Genomic DNA, 20,534 nt, shown 5'->3' with positions numbered 1-20,534 from the left:
GTTGTCTAACCCATTATTACATTGAATCGAATATGAATTGAACAAATGTCAAATGGTATTCAAGTGGATTAGATTTACTAATAGCATTAAAATTTTAGGGAGGAAGCATACAGGCAAAGAATAAAAATTAAACCAAAATACAGGGGCAAAACTGTAAAAAAAGAAAATGAAGGAAGAAAAAACCAAAATAATAAGAAGGATGTGGAAGCTTGGGCGGTAGGGAAAGGGCATCTCAGCTCTGGTTTGAGTCTGAGATTGATCGACGATCCTCTGTGTGATAGAGAGAGACCAACTCTCAGTGTGTTGCAGCAATCTAACGCCGGAAAATCATGGGGGACGGCGGTGGTGGTCGCGGCGGTTGCTGTCCACCGATGGATTTGTTCCGGTCGGAGCCGATGCAACTTGTTCAACTCATCATTCCTATTGAGTCCGCTCACCACACCATCTCCTACCTTGGAGACCTCGGTCTCATCCAATTCAAAGACGTATTAACTCTTTTCTCTCCTCTTTCTCTCTAAGTTGCGATATTATGTGCAGAGACCCTAGTTATTGGATCTGTTTCGATGCTGAGAAAATGTAGGAAAATATCTGGAAATTGAAGTTTTGAAGAGGATAAATAACATCTTCTCAACTGTGTCCTCGGTACTGCTTCAGCAACCGAAGCAACGGCAGGCATAAGGAGCAGATTTTTTTTTTTTCCCCTTTGTTTCCTTTTCTTTTGCCTACTTTTTTGCTTCGTTTTCTCAGCTACTAGGCGGAGGGTTAGGGCTTTGGTAACTGTATGTGGTCTTGACTTGTAATTGGCAGTAGTTGTGGATTGAGGTGTGATTGCGGAGAAGCAACGGAGCTTAGCTTGATTTGATCGGCAATGATTTGCTCTGAAAATCAGGATCATATTGCAATTTATTTGTGAATCGATATGTGGATTTGTTTGCATCTGAATTTTTTTCCACACCTAATGTGTTTGTTGCATTGTTTCTTTCAGCTGAATGTGGAGAAGAGCCCATTTCAGCGCACTTATGCTGCTCAGGTAACTTCTCCGAGTTTAATATATCCATTCTATTTATAACGTCATCACAGATTCACATCAGAGTTGCTAACCTTGTTTTGCTCCATCTGAACATCTTACAGTGCATTTGAATAGAAACTGTTTGCTAATACCAAAAATAATATTGAAGTTCTAGGAATACGGCTTGTATACTTCCTTTCTTTTATACCATACATTATATTGAAGTTTCTCTCCCCCTCCGGCGTCCCTTCTCTTGTAGGTTTCATGAAATGTCACTAATTAATCTTTTACTAGAAGTTTGAAATGGAACCATTTAAAATAATGGATATGCAGATAGATGTATGTAAGAAGCTCAATGGCTGAATGCCCAATGATCACCCGCCTCACCCCCTCCTCCCCCCCCACCCCCAACCCCTCACCAAAAAAAAAACCAATATTTTTTATATTGATTTTTTGTGAGGAAATTAATCTTAATGTTTTTTGTTGTCATATCTACCTAGATATTTAAAATCTTCTATAGCTTCTTCTCCTTTGGTGAGCTGCTGGATAGCTGAGAGAGTGATTGATAGTCTTGACTAACTTCCCCTGTTGCTTAGAAAACAGTTAATACTAGACTCGTAGTGTTAGTATCGAGCTCTTTCTTCTGCCGTATGGTTTAGATATAAAGCAAATGACAAGTCTGGTAATCATCCCTCAACATTGCCCAACTGCTTTTCCTGTTTGGTCATATCTTTGAGTCGTAGTAAGCATTACTTTGTTCAAAGTGATTTTCTAATTTTCAAAGTGAAGGGGGAAGTCAATGAATCGATAAGATATATTGAATATCTGTCATACCTCAGGTGTGAACATAGATAAGAGGTTGAAAGTTAAAGTCAGCTCAGGTCAGATATAGTTTAGTCTTAGAGGGTGTTTGGTAAAACTTAGTACTTAATGTTTAATGATTTAAAGTGACTTTAAGTTAAATTATGTTTAAGTTATTTAGTCATTAAGTTGATTTGCTAAAATCATTTTGAACTTTAAGTTGCAATATTAAGTTACTTTATCAAACATGCTTAATATGTTTAATAACTTAAATTAAGTCATTAAGTTATATTAAGTTAAGAATTTGATTTATCAAACACCCGCGTAGTTTGTAACTTTATAAAGTTCACATGTATATACCACAATAATAGCAGCAGCTGCTGTGCTGAAGGAATGCCACTTTCATTGTTCTGCTTCTTTAACATGGATCATCCTATAGCAGTAGCATGTTTCTTTCCTTCATAATAAATGGTGCATTTATATATGACAACAGTAGCCTTGAGGGTGTTACTGTAAAGTGATATTAGTTTTAGCAAAAGGCTGCTGTTCCTTTTGAAGGAATTGAATAAGGTCCTAGTCACACTCGAGTTTCTGAAGGCCACAGTTCCACGCAGAATTGAGCAAGGTCTTCACCAAAAAAAATTCAAGATCATTTTTGACCTCTTTTTCTGGTTCTCTGAGTCCAAAAGTGTCTCCACTAGAGGTTATTGTGGGAAGACTATCATATAGATGGTAGTAGTAGCTGCCCATCATGGTGCCAAGTTGGTTGGGATGAATGCTAGGATGTGTGGAAGAGGTGCACAGTTCTGGGTTCAACTCTTGCCATTGATTGAATGCTCTGAATTATCCAATGCTGGTTGTGGAGAGCATAGTCAACACCTCAAGGTTTGGGTCCTGATGGAGAGCCCGAAGGGTTCAGCCATAGAAGGTTCCTTGGTTATAGAAGAAAAGGATAATAGCAGTAGTAGCAGCAGCAGTAGTTTATTTCTGTCCTTGATAATAAATGGTGCATCTATATGTGACAACACAAGCCTCTCGAGTACACATAATGTTCTGCTTCTGAGTTTGTATAATAGATAGTTTATTGTTGTTGTACTATGCTGATTGCCTATCAAAAAAAAAAAAAAAAGTGCAATGCTGATTATATCTTTTTACAGATCATTGTTTGGTCGTTTTACGCATTGATCCATTTTTCTTTTGAAGATAAAAAAATGTGCAGAGATGGCACGGAAGTTACGTTTTTTCAAGGAGCAAATGTCTAAAGCTGGATTATCACCTTCAGCAAAGATTATGATGCGGGGTGATATTGATATGGATGACTTAGAGGTATATCAAGAAATTTATCCCTTGATTAAAAATATTATTTGCTGTATGTTAACCTTGTGCATGCATATGCTAGGTAAAACTTGGAGAGCTTGAAGCAGAGCTGGTTGAAATAAATGCAAATGGCGAAAAGTTGCAACGTGCTTATAGTGAGCTTGCAGAGTATAAGCTTGTTCTGCACAAGGTATTGCTTCTTTTGGTTCACATTACATGTGCTGTGGCAATTTGAATATCCAACATTTTCTGATGTAGGTCTGCTATAATTGGTTTTAAGGCTACTTTAACCTCCTGATAAGAGCCATTTTTTGTGAGGAACCATAAAAAAGATAAAAGATATCATTACAAGGAAGGAAGAGGGTATGAGATAGTAGGAGAGATCTCCTCAAGATAACAGAAAACGAAAAGACCAACAAGATTAATGTGTTTTTTGGAATCAGCAGGAAAATTTGTTTAATGCTTTACTAATAAATTGTTGAGCAACTTATTTAAGTGGAACATGATTCCCTCTTAAGCACCACATATGGACAAATGAACTTGTTTGGTGTTATTAGTTCCACATCTATTGGGAAACTATCAATCTAAAATAATAATGCTTAGATAGGTTACGACCAAGGCACTTGTTGGAATGTGTATTGCTTGAGTTATGATTAGTTTTCTGGAATATATTTTATTAAGCAGCATCTCTTCTAGCATGTCTGAAGAACTTGTAAGTTGTAACCATTTTATTGCTTTGTGAAAAAGGATTGAATTAGGTGTTGCTTGATGAGTATGATGACTTTCTTATGCAGTGGAATAACTCTTTTAAAGAATCTTTGTTCCTTTACCTAACTAGTATTCTTATCCTTTCAAATTTTCTATTATCTGTCAAGCTGTAAAACATGATATAAGTGGAATAACTTTTTTAAAGAATCTTTGTTCCTTTACCTAACTAGTATTTTTATCTTTTCAAAATTTCTATCATCTGTCAAGCTGTAAAACATGATATATGTGAAATGAGTAAAGTGTTATTTTCTTCCTTCCAGGCTGGTGAGTTTTTTTATTCCATTCGAAGCAGTGCTACAGCTCAGCAGAGAGAAATTGAAGCACATTCTATTAGTGAAGAATCAGTAGACACTCCTTTACTACTGGAGCAAGTACGGACTGCAGCCACTGTTTTGTATTCTTAGTATCATACTATCATCTGAAACCTTTTATTTGACCTCAGAACACTTCTTCCTGGCTATTGTATAGGAAATGTCAACTGATCTGTCAAAGCAAGTAAAGTTGGGGTTTCTTGCTGGCCTTGTTCCTAGGGTGAAATCTATGGCATTTGAAAGGATTCTATTTCGTGCTACCAGGGGTAATGTGTTTCTGCGGCAATCTGCTGTTGAAGATCCTGTGACTGATCCTGTTTCAGGAGAGAAGGTTTGTACTATTTTTTTTTTATACTAATTGTTTTAATTCTCAGCAAAAATGAAGAGTGGTTCTTATACACTATTATTGAATTTGTATTGTAGTCTGTCTAATGTTGGTGAATTACCACAACTGAAGCATGTTTTCACTAATATGGTATTTTTTTTAGTTGTTTATCTCATCTGTTATCTTGTTTCTGACTCTGTCACTGTCTCCTTTCTTTCTAAGAAACTGTCAAGAGTGCTAGTTATTGGTATGGGAAGGTGCTACCAGATGATATTTACTTGTCTTAATGGTTTTTTAGTGTCCACGTTTGTGTGTGTGACATAGCTCTGTCAAGTGTGCAATGCATATCTAGATATGACCACTATACTCTATGCCAATATCACCTATCTGATATTGTTTTCCTGTTGGGGACTGCACCAATGTGAATTGGGCAAGCTCTCCACTAATATGAAGCCACTAGCCTTATATCTCCACTAATGCACCATGTCACTTTCTTCATATCTTCTCTTGTGCTAAGGCATTGTGACACCTCAGCACAGCTGCCTCTGAAGCATGGTTTGTCATTCCTTATGGATGCTGAAGAGAAACTCCATCCCAGGCATTCGGGAATGGCTTTGTGAATGTGCCCCATGAAGAGTGGTTAAAATTGTTCTTCAAATTTGGCCAAGTAAAGGGGAAAGTGCGACACCCATTGTCAAGGTGTTGGGACTTATCCCACCATCCCTCCTTAAAAGGCGGCCCTGTACTGCCACCTATCCTCTAAAAGGGGCTTCCTATTGCTTCTCCAAGGGAGGGGAATCTTTTTCTTTTATGCAGTCTCCCAAGAAAAGAGGCAAATCTTGTAAACCTCCCTTGAAGGGGCTTGTTTTATGCACCTGCTCAATTTGGGAGAATAGAGCTTCACCGGTCCAATATAACTTATTGGATGTTAGTGGTGGGCATGGTCCTCACGATTGAGTGCTTGGAATTAGTTAAAGATGTTGGTTTGGTGATTAAATTGGAAGTTCGCCGAGTGGGTGGTAGATTATGCCTGTGTCAAGCTCTATTTAGCCAGATTGAGAGGGAGGAGCAAGGCATGTGTCGAGCCCTATTTGGCCAGATTGAGAGGGAGGGGCACTGTTATTGTAGATTGGATGGGTTCTTGTTGAGGGAAGGAGTAGTATTTTGTTTTCCGTCCTTTTTGTTTTGTTTTTGTTGCACATTGTATACGTCTTGTGTACTCTTGTGTGCTTAATTGGACTTTTAATACATTCCCTTATTATCAAAAAAATATCACATGGATAATTCTGCAATCTCAATTGCTTATGCCTAGCCTAGGTAGGCTATGCTCATTCCAACAAGGGGAAGCTGTGATAAAGTAAGGTGATACTGATGAATTCAAGTATACAATTAAGTTTCCAATTTTTCAGTAGGCTTTATAGCAGTTAATCCAGATTTTTTTAGAATATTGAAACAAGAATGATTCATTTTCTACCACTATTGTAATGCTTGACAATTCAATCTAAATAGGTGCTGCATATATCTTTATGAGATTCTCTTAGACTACTTTTCTAGTTTAAATTGGAGTGCTATTGTTGTAGCTTTATACATGATCTATATAGTCTGTTGGTATCATCCTATTCTAATACCAATTAATGAACATGCACTTAACACTCACAATCCATTCTTCTTTCAATGTATTTTCTTTATATACTTGGTTCTTAATCTCTGAGTTGTAAATCCCAACATGCAGATCGAGAAAAATGTATTTGTGGTTTTCTACTCTGGAGAAAAAGTGAAGAACAAAATTCTTAAGATATGTGAAGCTTTTGGAGCAAATCGCTACTCTTTTCCTGAAGACCTTGGAAAACAAGCTCAAATGATCACTGAGGTATGCATTATTCTTTTGGTTGAACTTTCTGACCATCATCTCTATGATTTCTTTTGGGAAGCTTTGACCATACTGCAACTTGATTTCTCATTAATTTTGCTTTTTATTTTCTTTGGGGTGTCAATTTTTTATGTTTGTGCTTTTCTTAAGAACCTTGTTGATTCTTTTGTCTAGTTAGATGATGCACTTACTATGATAAGTATGTTTCCTCGTGTGATTCAAATTCATAGATGAATATTAATGATATAAATTAGCCCTTTTATCATTGAATGAGGATTCCAATCTTCAATTTCAGCTCTTTGATTGATCAAACACCTCCTGTACTATGGGCTATAGCCCCAACACCGCAAGTTCTCTGACCATCTTATTTCATTAGAAGATTTTCGAATATTTACATAAAATTTCAGCTTTCTCTCAAATCAGGTAGTTTTGGATGGTTGACATTATATTCATGTGATGATAGTTGGGCAATGGTCCACCCTATAAGGTGATCAGGCATTTATGCAGTATGCATCCAAGCTCTGAATTGTGGTTGCTTCAGGATCACCTGTTTAATAAGCCTACTGTAAACTCTGAGAGGTTATGTAGATTACATATCTGTGTATGACATTGAGAATTATTCCTTTAATTTGATATTCTAACTTCAGATCAACAAGAATAGTAAATCAACTGACAAAGGACCAGTTTACACTAAAAGTGGTTTTATTTCTAGTTAGGATTAAAACTTAGTCTTGCTAGAAGATTAAAGGACTCGATGGTCCAGTTGTAGACGAATTTCCACCATTTTTATGCAGTGGCTGTTAGTGCTGGTTGGAGTTAATATTGCTCATTTAGTCAATAATAATTGCTGTAGAGACACTTCTAACTTCTAACTAACTGGGGGATGATTAAAAATAGGGAGTGAGTGAGCTGGTTTGACTGTGGATTAGAGGGTGATTGGTAGATCAACTTAATGACTTAAAGTGACTTAATAACTTAATTTTAAGTTATTAAGTAGATTAAACACATTTGGTAAAATAACTTAATATCACAACTTAAAAGTTAAAAATGATTTTAAGTATTAATTCAAAATAGTTAACTTATTCTTAATCCCAATTTTTTTTTTTTTGTCTTATTTGCCCACATCTATGACTCCAAATTCATAATTCACTTTTTCTAGTAAATATTTTAAGCTTATCTTACAAATCTATAATACTTTTAAGTATAGATGTTTAATAAACAAATTTATTGCTTAAAATTAATGAAAATAAATATTAGTTAAATTTTTAATTATAAACATTAATTACAACTAACGGGGTAAATATGTCAATTCAATAACTTAAAATAAATTTTAAGTTAATTTTACCAAACAACTTAATACTTAAAATAAAAAATAAGTAATAAGTTTTAAATTAACAGCTTAAAAACAATTTAATCTAAAGTTAACTTAAGTCATTAAGTAATAATTATTAAGTTTTACCAAGTACCCACTTAATTATCTGTTTGACTTTTGGAGTGATGTACTCTTCCCATAGCATCATTCTCAGAAAATTCAGGATAATCATTTCATAGCAGGTGGTCCTGACACTTTCAAACCTACAATAATGATGCAGTATTATGGTAAAAATCATAGTATGTACCACATGATATGGTCTTCGCATGATCCTCACCTCATTTAAATTCAGGATGATCATCTGATGGCAGTTGGTCGCTACTATCAAGTATCAGCATAGAAAGGTGAAGCTGTACTACTGACCACCCATGTAGATATTATGACATTTTGTTGATATGGACACAAGGACATAAATTAATTTGTGGTTCATGGGTTTTCCTGGTTTTTTTACTCAAGGATGAGTAAGAAAGGATGGTCTTTACTGGAAGAGTGGAATTCAAATGCACATCATATTCCCTTGAAAAGTATCATGCATAGGCAAGCTTGCCTATGATTAAGAATATGTTGCTTTCTCTTTGTGCATTCTCATGATATTCTTACTATCATGAGTTCATTCTCTTTTCTCAGGTATCTATTCTGTGCATTGAGATCTCTTTTCTTCAGTCAAAATAGTTGAATTATGTGCAATGACATCTCTTTTCTTGTCAATCAGGCATGCCACATCAATTTCATTCATGCTACACTACAAACTCCTTTTTCCTTGTATTGTTCATCAATATTTGACTCTTTTCATATTACATTGCAGTTCTTTGGAGATTGCCTTATTACATTCCTTGTATAGCTGTGTTTCTTGTGTAACATTTCGACCTTTATGATTTGAAATGATATCTGTATCCACTTCAAATTTTAGGTTTCAGGAAGACTGTCAGAGCTAAAGACCACAATAGATGTTGGACTGTTGCACCGTGGCAATTTGTTACAGACCATAGGCGATCAATTTGAGCAGTGGAACCTTTTGGTTGGTCTATTTTACTTGATGGAATTTTAATTTTGTAGTTGTTGTAGCATGGACAAATGTATTTCTGTGCTTATCTAAAAGTCAAATACTTCATCTTAAATTCATAGATGCAGGATTGCGATTTATTGAAATTATGTTCAGTCATTGATATGGTTCTTTTTAACCTTTAAGGTGAGGAAGGAGAAATCCATCTACCATACTCTAAACATGCTTAGCATTGATGTAACGAAAAAATGTCTTGTAGCAGAGGGGTGGAGTCCCACTTTTGCAACAAAACAGGTAGTTTGCCTTCATTGCATGGATGTTTTGATGGGATGGTTGTGATCCAACATGAACATATTCTGGACCTGATTTGTGCAGATTCAGGATGCATTGCAGCGGGCAACATTTGACTCCAACTCACAAGTTGGAGCCATTTTCCAGGTTTTGCATACGATAGAGTCGCCACCAACTTATTTCCGCACAAACAAATTTACTTCTGCTTTTCAGGAAATTGTTGATGCATATGGGTTAGTTCCACTCAGATTGTTTTTACTGCTTCTTTATTAGTGAAGGTAACAATTATGCATTAATAATGCATGTGCATGAGAATATCAGGAGTACCACTACCAAGCAAACCCTGTCCTAACCCTTTGGGATTGTCTCCATGATCCTGTTTTTCCATTACATTTAAGGATGACAATCAGGGTGGGTTTGGGGACTGGGCAGCCTAATCATAGCCTGTTTTTAAACTGCTAACATGTGCCAATATGGTATTAGAATAGAGAAGGTGATGGAGCAGGCTGGGGAACCTTCTGAGGAATTATTTTAGTTTTTAATTTTCCAATTAATCACGTAAATGGCATACAAGACTGATTGTAGTGTACATAACAGGTTAAGCTGGCATGGAGAAGGTTCTTATAAGCCTAATTGTTGTCTAAAATAATCAATGTGTGACCAGAATACGTGTTAGTTGTACTTGTCAAGATGACATCTTTTGAACTGAAAAAAAAAAAAGGAAAAAAAAATTGAATTTTTTACCTGACAAAAATGTCATAATATCACATAAACCAGCATTTTATGACAGAAATCAATGCAATTTAACTCCACATCGGAGATAGATGTGGTTTGTATAGCCTTTTATAAAATTCTTTTTTCTTTTCTTTTTCTTTTTAATAGGCAAATGGACAGCATATTAAACAAAACCTAGCAAAGAAGAGCGCACCCAATGTACATTGGAAGTATACAAAAGGCACCAAAACATAATCTGCTTCTAGAGTTGACATCTGGGCCCATCCTTTGGGAAAATCCTTTTTACTAAGAAATGCCTTTATACTTGGGGCATGCAACACTGAACACAAAGGAGATTGAATTTCAGTTGATAAGTAGTATATTAAAAATTAGTTGTCGTCTCTCATTTGCTAGCCAATAAGAGTACTTGACATGGTGCATGGTTAAGTATTGTATCTGAAACACCTGACTCAGTTAACCCTGTGGAGTATGAGGTGTGGAATATAGACAAGTGTCTACAAAATTAGCCATGGAGCATGGTGAAGGAGAAGCATGGTGATTCCAAATTAACCTTGTGTATTAGCAATAAATGAGACTTTTCTATCACTGACCAGATGAGACTGAAGTGAAGTTGGCATCAAATGGATCATCATTGTTCTAACTGACGAAAAGAGCTCCTGCAAATTTACATGAAAGTCTGATTTTTTATTTTAATGTATGTCTTGCAATGTTAATTTTAAATGTAGGTCAGAATTCTGAATGACAAAATTTCCAGAATGAGTCACATCCAGTTCTGTGCATTCTTATGTAACTTAACTGTTTGACCTTGATTTTCCAAGTCAAATCTTTTTGATAGGCATATTCACCTAATATCTTGTTTCTAGTAAGAGCAGACTTTGTGTCTGTGTCCATGTGCACGAACTTCTCCTGTCTTTATATAAATATATTTTACTTTAACCTATTTGATTTTCATTTTGCTGATGATATCAAATTAACAGAATTGTTTGCCTCATACTAAAATTATGTGATTCCATTTAATTGCAGGGTGGCCAAGTATCAAGAGGCAAATCCTGGTGTATTCACTATTGTTACATTTCCATTTCTTTTTGCTGTCATGTTTGGTGATTGGGGACATGGATTATGCTTGTTACTCGCTACATTGTTTTTTATAATCAGGGAAAAGAAACTCTCCAATCAGGTAACCAGCGCATGAGTTAGTTGAATTTCACATTAACATTCAGATTTTCAATGCAGAACAACTCCTTGAATCACATCTATTGCAGCTAAATATATCTCTATCTTGATTTATTGCTTCATTCTGTAGGACACTCCTTGAAGCATTTCACTGTATATTTAAAATAATTTACAATGGAAGGGAGCTAAATGCTAATCTCTGTATGTTATTTATTGCCCTGGTTGGCATTATGGAAACCTGTTGATTTTATGACCTTTATTTGTGTTTGTTGAAGTTGAAAATTTGTTGCCAGACCTGCTTAGTAAAGAGGAGTCTAGGTTCCTAAAGAGGAAGCCTTTGTAACCTTACATCAATGCTTGGTTGTTTTACATGCTTTTACGATCACTATAATTGTTGTTGTTGCCTTTGACAAAGTTGTCATTGTCTTCTTTGAGAAGATCTCTCTCTCTCTCTCTCTCTGTATGCAGCTGACTTTTTGTGAACATTATCATTGATTCTGAACCTGCTGAATGAGTTAGGCTTGTACATCAATCAAAGTCTTTCCCATTGGTCAATGGACATGAAAACTTATATTCATCCAGTTTGGGAACTTCTTTGAAACATTTTTGGGACACTAATGTTAGTATTTTAGACACGGTTATTTGAATATTTTGTTAACAATTGCCATGAGTCAAGTTTAGATAGTTGTTTGGGATATATAATATTGTCCCATAGGTTTTTAAGGAATTATTGATTAAAAAAGGAAAGAGCATGAAATATGTTGCCATTGGATTTGGTCAGATGAATTGCCTTAAATCCTTTTTCCTGTGTAGCTGATATGATTGTACTGTTGGCTGAAATTTTTGCCTCAGTATGCAAATTCATTTATCATGATTCTATATTTTATTGTTTGATGAATTTTCCATCCAAAAAATACCTTACAAGTTTTTTTTCCCATTATTTGTTAAAATCTTGGTCATTGTATTTCAAATTCTCTCCTATTAGTTGTCATTTTTTTTTTCAGCATGATTTCCTTTGAAGTTCTCTTATCTTTAATATCAGAAACTAATTTCTCACCATTCTATTAAACTACAGAAGCTCGGAGACATCACAGAAATGACCTTTGGTGGCCGTTATGTTATACTGATGATGGCACTCTTCTCAATTTATACTGGTTTGATTTATAATGAGTTCTTCTCAGTCCCGTTTGAACTATTTGGTCCCTCGGCCTATGCATGCCGTGATCTTTCTTGCAGGTATTTGACAAAACCCTAGTTACATCATATTGGATTTTTTTGCCTATTATACATTCTCTTAAATTCCATTCTTAGTATTCTTCATACTCTTTTGCAGGGATGCTTCAACAGCGGGCTTAATTAAGGTGCGTCGCACTTACCCATTTGGTGTGGACCCTGTATGGCATGGTTCCCGCAGCGAACTGCCATTCCTCAACTCTTTGAAGATGAAAATGTCAATCCTTATAGGGGTGGCCCAAATGAATCTTGGAATCATATTGAGCTATTTCAATGCCAAATTCTTTCAGAATAGCCTAAATATATGGTGAGTCAGATATAATAATTTTTTTAAAAATTTTATTAGAGCATTTTTCAAGCTATTGCAAAGCTATCATAGAAAATAGTAGTTAGTCATTTTTTTATAACACAAAAGATCCACAAGCCAGAAAACCATGTGTGGATGCTCCCCCGAACTGTGTATCTGGTAAGCCCAGGACTCAAAACTGGGACCTCCTATTCCTAAGCAAGAGTACCTGTCATTGAGATAATGCCCATTTGGGAGGGTAAGAGGTGCATTATAGTTACTAATATATTTAAACCGATGTTTATAAACATGTATACTTACACATGTTTATATTCATTCTTAACTTCTTTCTGCAGATGTATTATTAGAATCCTTTTGGCATGCATTAAATTGTTTGTCTAATATAGGCTGTTAATCATATGTATGTTCCAGGTTCCAATTTGTTCCCCAGATGATATTTTTAAACAGTTTGTTTGGTTACCTTTCTGTCCTCATCATTGTGAAATGGTGCACTGGTTCACAAGCTGATTTATATCACATAATGATATACATGTTCTTGAGTCCCACTGATGATCTGGGAGAAAACCAGCTTTTCATTGGTCAGAAAACTGGTCAGGTGGACTCTTGCTTCTATTGAATGGTCTTTTCATTTTAGGTTTCTTTTCTACGCATATAAGATGTAACCACTCCACTTACTCATTTTATCTGTTCTGTTACCAGATCGTGCTATTATTGCTGGCTCTTGTTGCTGTACCATGGATGCTGCTTCCAAAGCCTTTTCTTATGAAGAAGCAACATGAAGAAGTAGTTTCTGCTTGCTAAACCCTTGCCTTGATATGTTTCAACCATTAATTTTGTTTCCACCAGTTCTGACTGTTTTGTTTCTTCAGAGGCACCAAAGCCAGCTGTACGTACCACTTCAGAGCACAGAGGATTCCTTCCAGTTGGATACAAGTCATGATTCCCATGATCATGAAGAATTTGAATTCGGTGAAGTTTTTGTACATCAACTTATACATACGATTGAATTTGTACTTGGAGCAGTCTCCAATACCGCATCATACCTTCGATTATGGGCCCTCAGGTACATAGCTAGAAATTTGAATTTCTGTTCCATTGTGATTGTGAGGTTATATATATATATATATGTATCTCCCATAATATATATCCTGAGATTTTATGTTGGCAAGTGTGGAAATCAGTTGAAACTTCAAAGCTTGGTTTATTTTGAAGATGTTGAAGCTTTGCATCTGGGAATGATTTATCTGACATTGAAGTTATGCTCTAGATGTTGGACCTCCCATTTGCATATACATGTATATTAAGAATAGTCATCCATATGAAAGTTCCTTCTCCCACATGTGGCCTCTATTTTGGAATTTTCTTTTTCCACTTAGCTAAGTGATCTTCTTGAATCGACCCAACTCACCCGTTTTATAATTTGCTACATGTTAAGCTTCATTCAATTTCTTCATCTCTGTGGTCAGTGTCCCTTTTATATATGCTGTTTGTCTGATTTCGTCAGTAGAGCTAATCCTGTCTTTTGCTCTTTAACTTTGTACAGTCTTGCTCACTCAGAGTTATCAAGTGTATTCTATGAGAAGGTCCTCCTCCTGGCTTGGGGGTAAGTTAATATTTTTTATGCTACCGCTTTGCTCTTAATGCAGTCAAATGCTACCTTTGAACTTGTGTGATGGTAGTGAATTATTGATGAGCCTTAAGCACATTTCCAATGAGGGGTATTCTGGTTTTAGCTGCATAGTCAATTCATCTTTTTTTTTTATAACATCTCTCTTTCCTCTTCATGTGCCTGTAGCCACTCTACAGGATAGGAATTGGACTCTATTGGGTGAGGTTGTTCTCTGCACCCCATCGAACCTGCAACCATTAGATTAAAAGCCCAATGCTCTATCAACTAAGTTAGACACCCCAAAATAAAGACGATGTAGTAAGGAGCCTACCTCTGAGACATAAGAGCTATAAGTTCAGGAAAGAAGATCTTGGCCAGCAATAGTAGAGCCAACTTCTGCCTTTGTTCCCTTGGGTGGGATCCCAACTCCACTGCTACTGGTCAACTGATTCTTATCCACCTTCTGAGTTGACATCATCTCATCAGCAGTGTGTTCAATAGTACCATTCTCGGTTCTCTTACTCTACAGGATAGGAATTGGACTCTAGGGCTCCATAGGATAAGAATTATGCTTTGGGTTGGGTTGGGTTGGGTTTTTGTCTGCACCTAATGAAGTTAGACTCTAGGACTTAAGTGGTATGAATTATGCAGCTAAGCAGATGCCTGGATATCTAAAGGAAATGGACAGATCATGACTTAATTTAAACATGATTGCAGGTTCAACAATGTAATAATCCTTATAGTTGGCATCATCGTGTTCATTTGCGCCACTATCGGTGTGTTGCTTGTGATGGAAACTCTGAGTGCATTCTTACATGCGTTGCGACTTCACTGGGTGGAGTTCCAGAACAAGTTCTACGAGGGAGATGGTTATAAGTTTTGTCCTTTCTCATTCGCATTGCTCAGTGAGGAAGATGATTGATTTGGTGGGTCCAAGTTTACTTATATTTTTAAGAGGCGTGGAGTTGTATGGGCATAGGGATGGATCTATGCTGATTCTTTTGATTTGGACAACAGGGTATTTGAGTAGAGAAGGGAATTGATAGTAGCTGGTGTTGCATGGAGATGAGGGAGTAGTTACCACCACCATGCACTGTGCCCCTTCCCCTTCCAATTATTGTTTATTTCGTTATGTTTTGGAAGGAATAAGAGCAGTTCCATGGTAAGCCAGTGGCTTGGTTGCTTCTCCCTTGTGTAATAATCTTGAATTATTTGATAATTTAAAAGGTGAAAAAAAATCCTTGGACCTGATGTCAAATGCTGTACAAACTATTTTGAGTGTTAAAAACACTTTGGTATGGAAACTTTGTGGGACAAGCAGGAGGGCATCAGTGACTGAAAATAGGGCATTGTTTATCGAGCATGGTGCTCCTACTTATGCAGCAAGATACCACTAGGCCTACAATTTTGGTGGATTGGGTTTCATTTGAGTTTGCGACCCATTTCAGTTAAAACCTCCTTTCGTAATGACGGGTTGAGCTTTGGGAAAAAAAAAAAAATAGAAAATATACCAAAAAGTATTTATTTTTGATAAAAAAATTACATGATATAATTATTTTTGATAGTCAAGATAAAAAGTTTTGGCAGCTCATTTCTTAAACTCAAATTTCTATGGGCCAAAAAGGGCTTAAGTTAAGATAGGTCAGAAGCGTCCTAAATTTGAATGGGACAAAGTGAAGCCCAATTCATATAGGCCAAACCGATTTGGCTAAACGCGGGCTTAGATCAAGGTTGAGCTGGATGAACCACACTCATCCAGGCATCCTTACTTAAGCACGAATTTTCACTGGCCTTGTACTTGGACTTTGGAGTTTGGACCTCAACTGGGGTGAGAGAGGAAATCAACTTTAAGCTTGGAATGAGCTTGGTTTGAGAATTGGATTTCTCAAGTGGGTGATAAGCCAGGATTGTATCTGGTCCAGGCCCATTTTGTGATGGCCATATGATTGCTTGGGCCAGGAACATTTCCTTTAGGGCCTAATTGAGCTGGGAAAATGAAAATAAAACTAAAACATGGTCCAAGCTTGGGCTTCAGTTTTGGGGTAAATGAAAGAACAGTGGGGTTGGATTTGGCTTCAACCTGCTCTCAGGTCCAGCTCAAAATCTATAAATCTTGGAATGATTGCCATTCACAGCCCTTGACCTAACCCTGTTTACTAGGGGAATGACAGATACCGACTCGATTTGGCCAGATATCACTGCTATCTTTGCATATACATGGTAGACTAACCACCCGTCAAACCAATTCAAGTTATTGAGAGGAAGCATTAATCAATTCCAAATTCTCAAAAAAACCAATCCAACTAGTCAAGCATAATCCAACTTACAGTTAAATATAAGATAAGATAATAACATTTCATTGTTCTGGCAAAGCCAAAAGCAAATTTAAGTTACTGTCTTAGAGTACTTGGGAGGATGATATGTAATTATGCCCACGCTCCTTGAGCTTATATACAATAATCACCGTCTGATTCAACAATTAAAATACAGTTCAGAGTTCAAACCCTACCTTTCACCTAATTTGAGGTGGTATGCACAGCAGCCACGGTTGAGACCATGGAGTCCACACCACACACATTGCGACCCCTGCAGATTTTGTAGAATCCATTCTCTCCCCAGTTCTCACCCCATGAGTTTTTTATGATCCAGTAAGGCTTGTCCTTCATCCGGATGGGAGCGTAGCCTGCTGAACCATACCCCACCAGTAACACTCCATGGTCCAACCTCTTTGAGCATATGTATGGGCATGACACTCCCCCAACATATGTCTGCATGAACACTGCATTGATGGCCACTGCATCCAACCCAAGCAAAAACAAATTAGTCAACTAGCTTTGCCTTGAAGATTTTTTTTTTTCAATGTGTTGTATAGCAACCTGAGTTCTTCCTCAAAAGGTTTTATCGGAAAGCACATTTTGAAAACACCACAATAATTCCTCAAAAAAAGGAAGAAAAAATGAAGTGAAGGAAAACAAACAGCAGCATGAAATTAAATTCATTTACCTGCAAGTGGACCATTTTTCACAAGATTAGCAGCAATCTGATCTTCATCAAGGGAGATAACACTGAAGTTGGAAACTGATGCTGCAATTTTGGTCTTGTCAAATTTGCAGCTCCCACGATCAGTGCCAGTATAAGGATAGTCCTCCTCTTTCATGAGACCACCAGCTTTGAGTGTGTACTCAAAAGCAGTGTTCATCAGCCCACCATTGCATCCAGAGTCACATGAACCCATTTCCTCTGGATCGCACTGCGCATAAGAAAGACTATTTAGATAATGAACACTAATCCAACAAATTGCATCCCAACCCATTTCCATACATGAATTTTTCATCCAAAAATGGAAACCTAGATGAGAGTGAAATTTATGTCATACGTTCCCATGATATCCTCCGCAGACAGAACTTATGTATCAAAATGTTCAGTCCACAAATTACAACAATACAAAGTAGCTCAAGAGATTAGGTATATGTTGCCAGACGTCAAAGATACTCCACAATGCCTAATTCATTTCAAACTTTGCAATGGAACATGTGTCAAAAGTATTACTTGCAGTTAGTGTAAATTATGTCCCAAAAACAGAAGATCTCACAGGGAATAGGTAAACTCTTGCCAACAGTCAAAGTCATTGGGCTATGCCTGATTTCCAGACCTTATGACCAAGGATTGGTCATAAAATAAGCACCCACAACATGTTCGTTTCTAAGGTCAAGTGCTCAAAACATAATACATTTCCATGAGAGAGAACACTGGAACCTCATATAAGATCATAGAGTTCAATCATGGTTTTACAATAATAATATACTTATAACTTTAGAATATCTTTCATTTTTACCATGGTTCACCCTCCATGTCCATTAGCTCAGAAGCAACAGAAGGTTATGGTACTAGCCCCAGAAAAATATACAGCCAAAAAAAAGAAATATAAGCTCCATTAATACACATAACAATCCTGTACCTACCCATCACAACGTTCCTAAATTCGACCTCCATCAATACTATGTTATACTCGTCTCCTAAAGATATAAGGTCATCAAAACTTCGTAGTTCTTTCTAATTAACTCATAAGTTAACAAAATCCAGGTTGGAACACTATTACAAATATAAAAATAGCAACATATATAGAAGTATTACTCATTCACAACCAATCCCCACCCTTAATAATAAAATCAAATCATGGTTCAACCTCAAAGTAACTTCCAGCCTCAGAGATAGGTGTCTCACAATATCTGTTTCTTGGAAAATAAACTATTAGAAACTTGCCATTATGTTGATGTGCATATTTGCTAATTAACTTTCTAACATTATTCTCACAGCTAAAGCACACCATCATAATTTCCTTTTAGAAGTTTTGGTCCCGGCTGCAATGCGAACTCCAAACCTCCCACATCCCCACCCCAACCCCTTGCCCAACTAGTGCAAGTTTTTCCCATCATCTAAAGCAAGATGTAGAATACCAACCCAAATATTTTGTTCAGTTCATAGCAAAACCAATCAAATCAAAATTATGAAATTCTACTATCGCTGTTACAAACAAATACTTACATCTACTAACAAATGTCCTGAAGCGTAAACTTCTAAATATATTAGAAGGAGCGAAATATCAAACCTCGTGATCACACTCCACAAGCTGTTGCTCGCTAAGGCTAACAAGGTTCCCAGTTGCAAGGAAGTTAGCACCTTCCAGCGCTCCAGTAGTACTGAAAGACCAGCAAGACCCACACGAACCCTAATGACAGGACAAACAACAATAAATCTAACTTGATACTGCATATTAAGTAAAAGCCAATGGTTACTGATCGACAGTTAACCAAAAAAATTATCCAACTTCAAATTCAAATTCCAAAAATTACAGGCACAGAAATTAATTAAAAAAAATAGAATTTATTTTGAAGAGAAAAAGTTTTCAATAAAGCGCTTTCACAGAAAAAGAACACCTGATTTTTGACAGCTGTAACTGCACCATGATCTCTCCAATCAAAATCCTCTGGAAGATCATTGGTTGGAAGGATCGGAGCCTTTTGAGCATCATGAGGAAGCTTGAGAGGCCTCAACCCTAAGTAAGTCCCGCGAAACTCCGCAGGCGTCAAATCAGAGAACTGAGTCACGCCGTGAGTCGCCGATGGATCGAGCTGCTGGTGCCTCCGCGCCCGGCGCAGGTTTGCCTTGAAGACCTTGAACCTGTAATCGTGCTCCTCCTGCGAGGCGTACGATTTCCCAAACCTCCTCTTGAAGATCGAGAAATGATGGTGATCGGCGGTCAAAAGATTCTCCTCCTCGCTGCCCTCAACGTCGCCGAGCTCCGGCACTACCTGTCGGATGATGATATCGTCATCGGATCCGCCGGAGTGAAGCTCCGATGAAGTCAAAGCGACGAAGAACAGAGAGAAGAGGAGAAAGAAGAGGAGAGAGAAAGAGCGAGCCATGAGATGAGGGGTGCGAATGATGGGTGGGGCTGGTCGTTCTCTTTTGTATCCGCAGGTCTCATAACTGATTGGTTGCTTGGAAGAGAGGGTAAAGGGGGAGCCAATGAAGATATGACACGTGGCAGAGTGTGATGCGTTGAAGGAATGGTAGTTTGCTTGCTGGGTTTGGACTCCGGGAAGTTATTTTCATCCGTTAAAGTCACAGCTTTGGCATTGTTTCTACCGTAACTCCTTCGCTTTTAGGGGCTTGCCATTCTCCCCTTTGGCATTTACTCAAAGGAGATTCTCTTTTTGTTAATTCACAAAATTTGTAAATTAACATTTCATTTAACCACAAATACTACAATAATTTGTATCGATATATATAAATTACAAAAATCATTCCCCATTTCCAAACTTTTTTTAAAGGCCTATTGGATTTCTGATAAAATTATTTTTAATAGAAATCCGGGATGGTTTTCATAATTTAACTTAAATATAAATAAAAAGTTCTTTTCTTTTCTTAATGATATGTATTATTAGTTAGGTATATAGCAAGAAATATTGAATAATTTGAATTCAAGGAACCGTGAGAAAACGACGAGGCAGGGAAGATGAAAAGAGAAAAGCGGAACAGAAAGTGGAGCGCTATTGTCGCTCATGGTGGCGGAGGAAGGCGGGTGAGGCTGAGCCAGCGGTCGACGTCAATGGCCTCCTCTTTCCTCTGGTCATGGAACAGATCCACGCTCGTTGAAAGAGCGTGGTACCAATCATGAGACCACAAATATAATGATAGCATAAATTATTGAAAATGATTTAGAGATTCCGTCCACAGGCGTAGTTGTAGCTAATAATAAAGACTAGAATGGTCCAAGAGTTGTTTTTAAATTAATAAACGAGTGATTATATTATGGATAAATTACAAAAAATATTTTAATCTTTTCCCCTTTTATGCCTATCTCAATTTAGAGTTTGTTTGTGAATAATTAAAAAAGTTAATCACTT

General features: G+C 36.9%; 2 protein-coding genes across 2 annotated transcripts; one reads left to right on the top strand and one right to left on the bottom strand.

The window, feature by feature from the left end:
• Positions 1-195: 195 nt before the first annotated feature.
• LOC100258865 (V-type proton ATPase subunit a3) lies at positions 196-15,375 on the top strand. Its single transcript, XM_010649384.3, has 19 exons — positions 196-485; positions 986-1,030; positions 3,014-3,136; positions 3,210-3,317; positions 4,156-4,266; positions 4,364-4,537; positions 6,264-6,401; positions 8,684-8,791; positions 8,963-9,070; positions 9,152-9,300; positions 10,826-10,979; positions 12,051-12,211; positions 12,309-12,515; positions 12,927-13,110; positions 13,215-13,298; positions 13,385-13,578; positions 14,059-14,118; positions 14,842-15,050; positions 15,142-15,375. Exons 1-18 carry the CDS (start codon positions 330-332, stop codon positions 15,044-15,046), a joined length of 2,469 nt encoding a protein of 822 aa, XP_010647686.1. The 5' UTR covers positions 196-329; the 3' UTR covers positions 15,047-15,050; positions 15,142-15,375.
• Positions 15,376-16,409: 1,034 nt separating this feature from the next.
• Positions 16,410-19,564, bottom strand: CYSP (cysteine protease). Its single transcript, NM_001281060.1, is given in 4 exon segments — positions 16,410-16,918; positions 17,128-17,374; positions 18,734-18,853; positions 19,062-19,564. Coding segments are annotated over 4 exon segments (1,134 nt in total). The 5' UTR covers positions 19,551-19,564; the 3' UTR covers positions 16,410-16,640.
• Positions 19,565-20,534: the final 970 nt, after the last annotated feature.

Source organism: Vitis vinifera, chromosome 3 (genome assembly GCF_030704535.1).
Source record: "Vitis vinifera cultivar Pinot Noir 40024 chromosome 3, ASM3070453v1".
In the NCBI taxonomy this organism is placed as follows: Eukaryota; Viridiplantae; Streptophyta; class Magnoliopsida; order Vitales; family Vitaceae; genus Vitis; species Vitis vinifera.
Note: the sequence above shows the minus strand (reverse complement) of the source record. Positions and strands in the feature narration are given on the sequence as shown.

Bases quoted from the DNA above. Each gene is read 5' to 3' on its own strand.
- LOC100258865 (XM_010649384.3), top strand. From the start codon at position 330: ATGGGGGACGGCGGTGGTGGTCGCGGCGGTTGCTGTCCACCGATGGAT. The intron at 4,538-6,263 runs GTTTGTACTATT...CCCAACATGCAG, and splicing joins ATCCTGTTTCAGGAGAGAAG to ATCGAGAAAAATGTATTTGT. The intron at 8,792-8,962 runs GTTGGTCTATTT...TTAACCTTTAAG, and splicing joins TTGAGCAGTGGAACCTTTTG to GTGAGGAAGGAGAAATCCAT.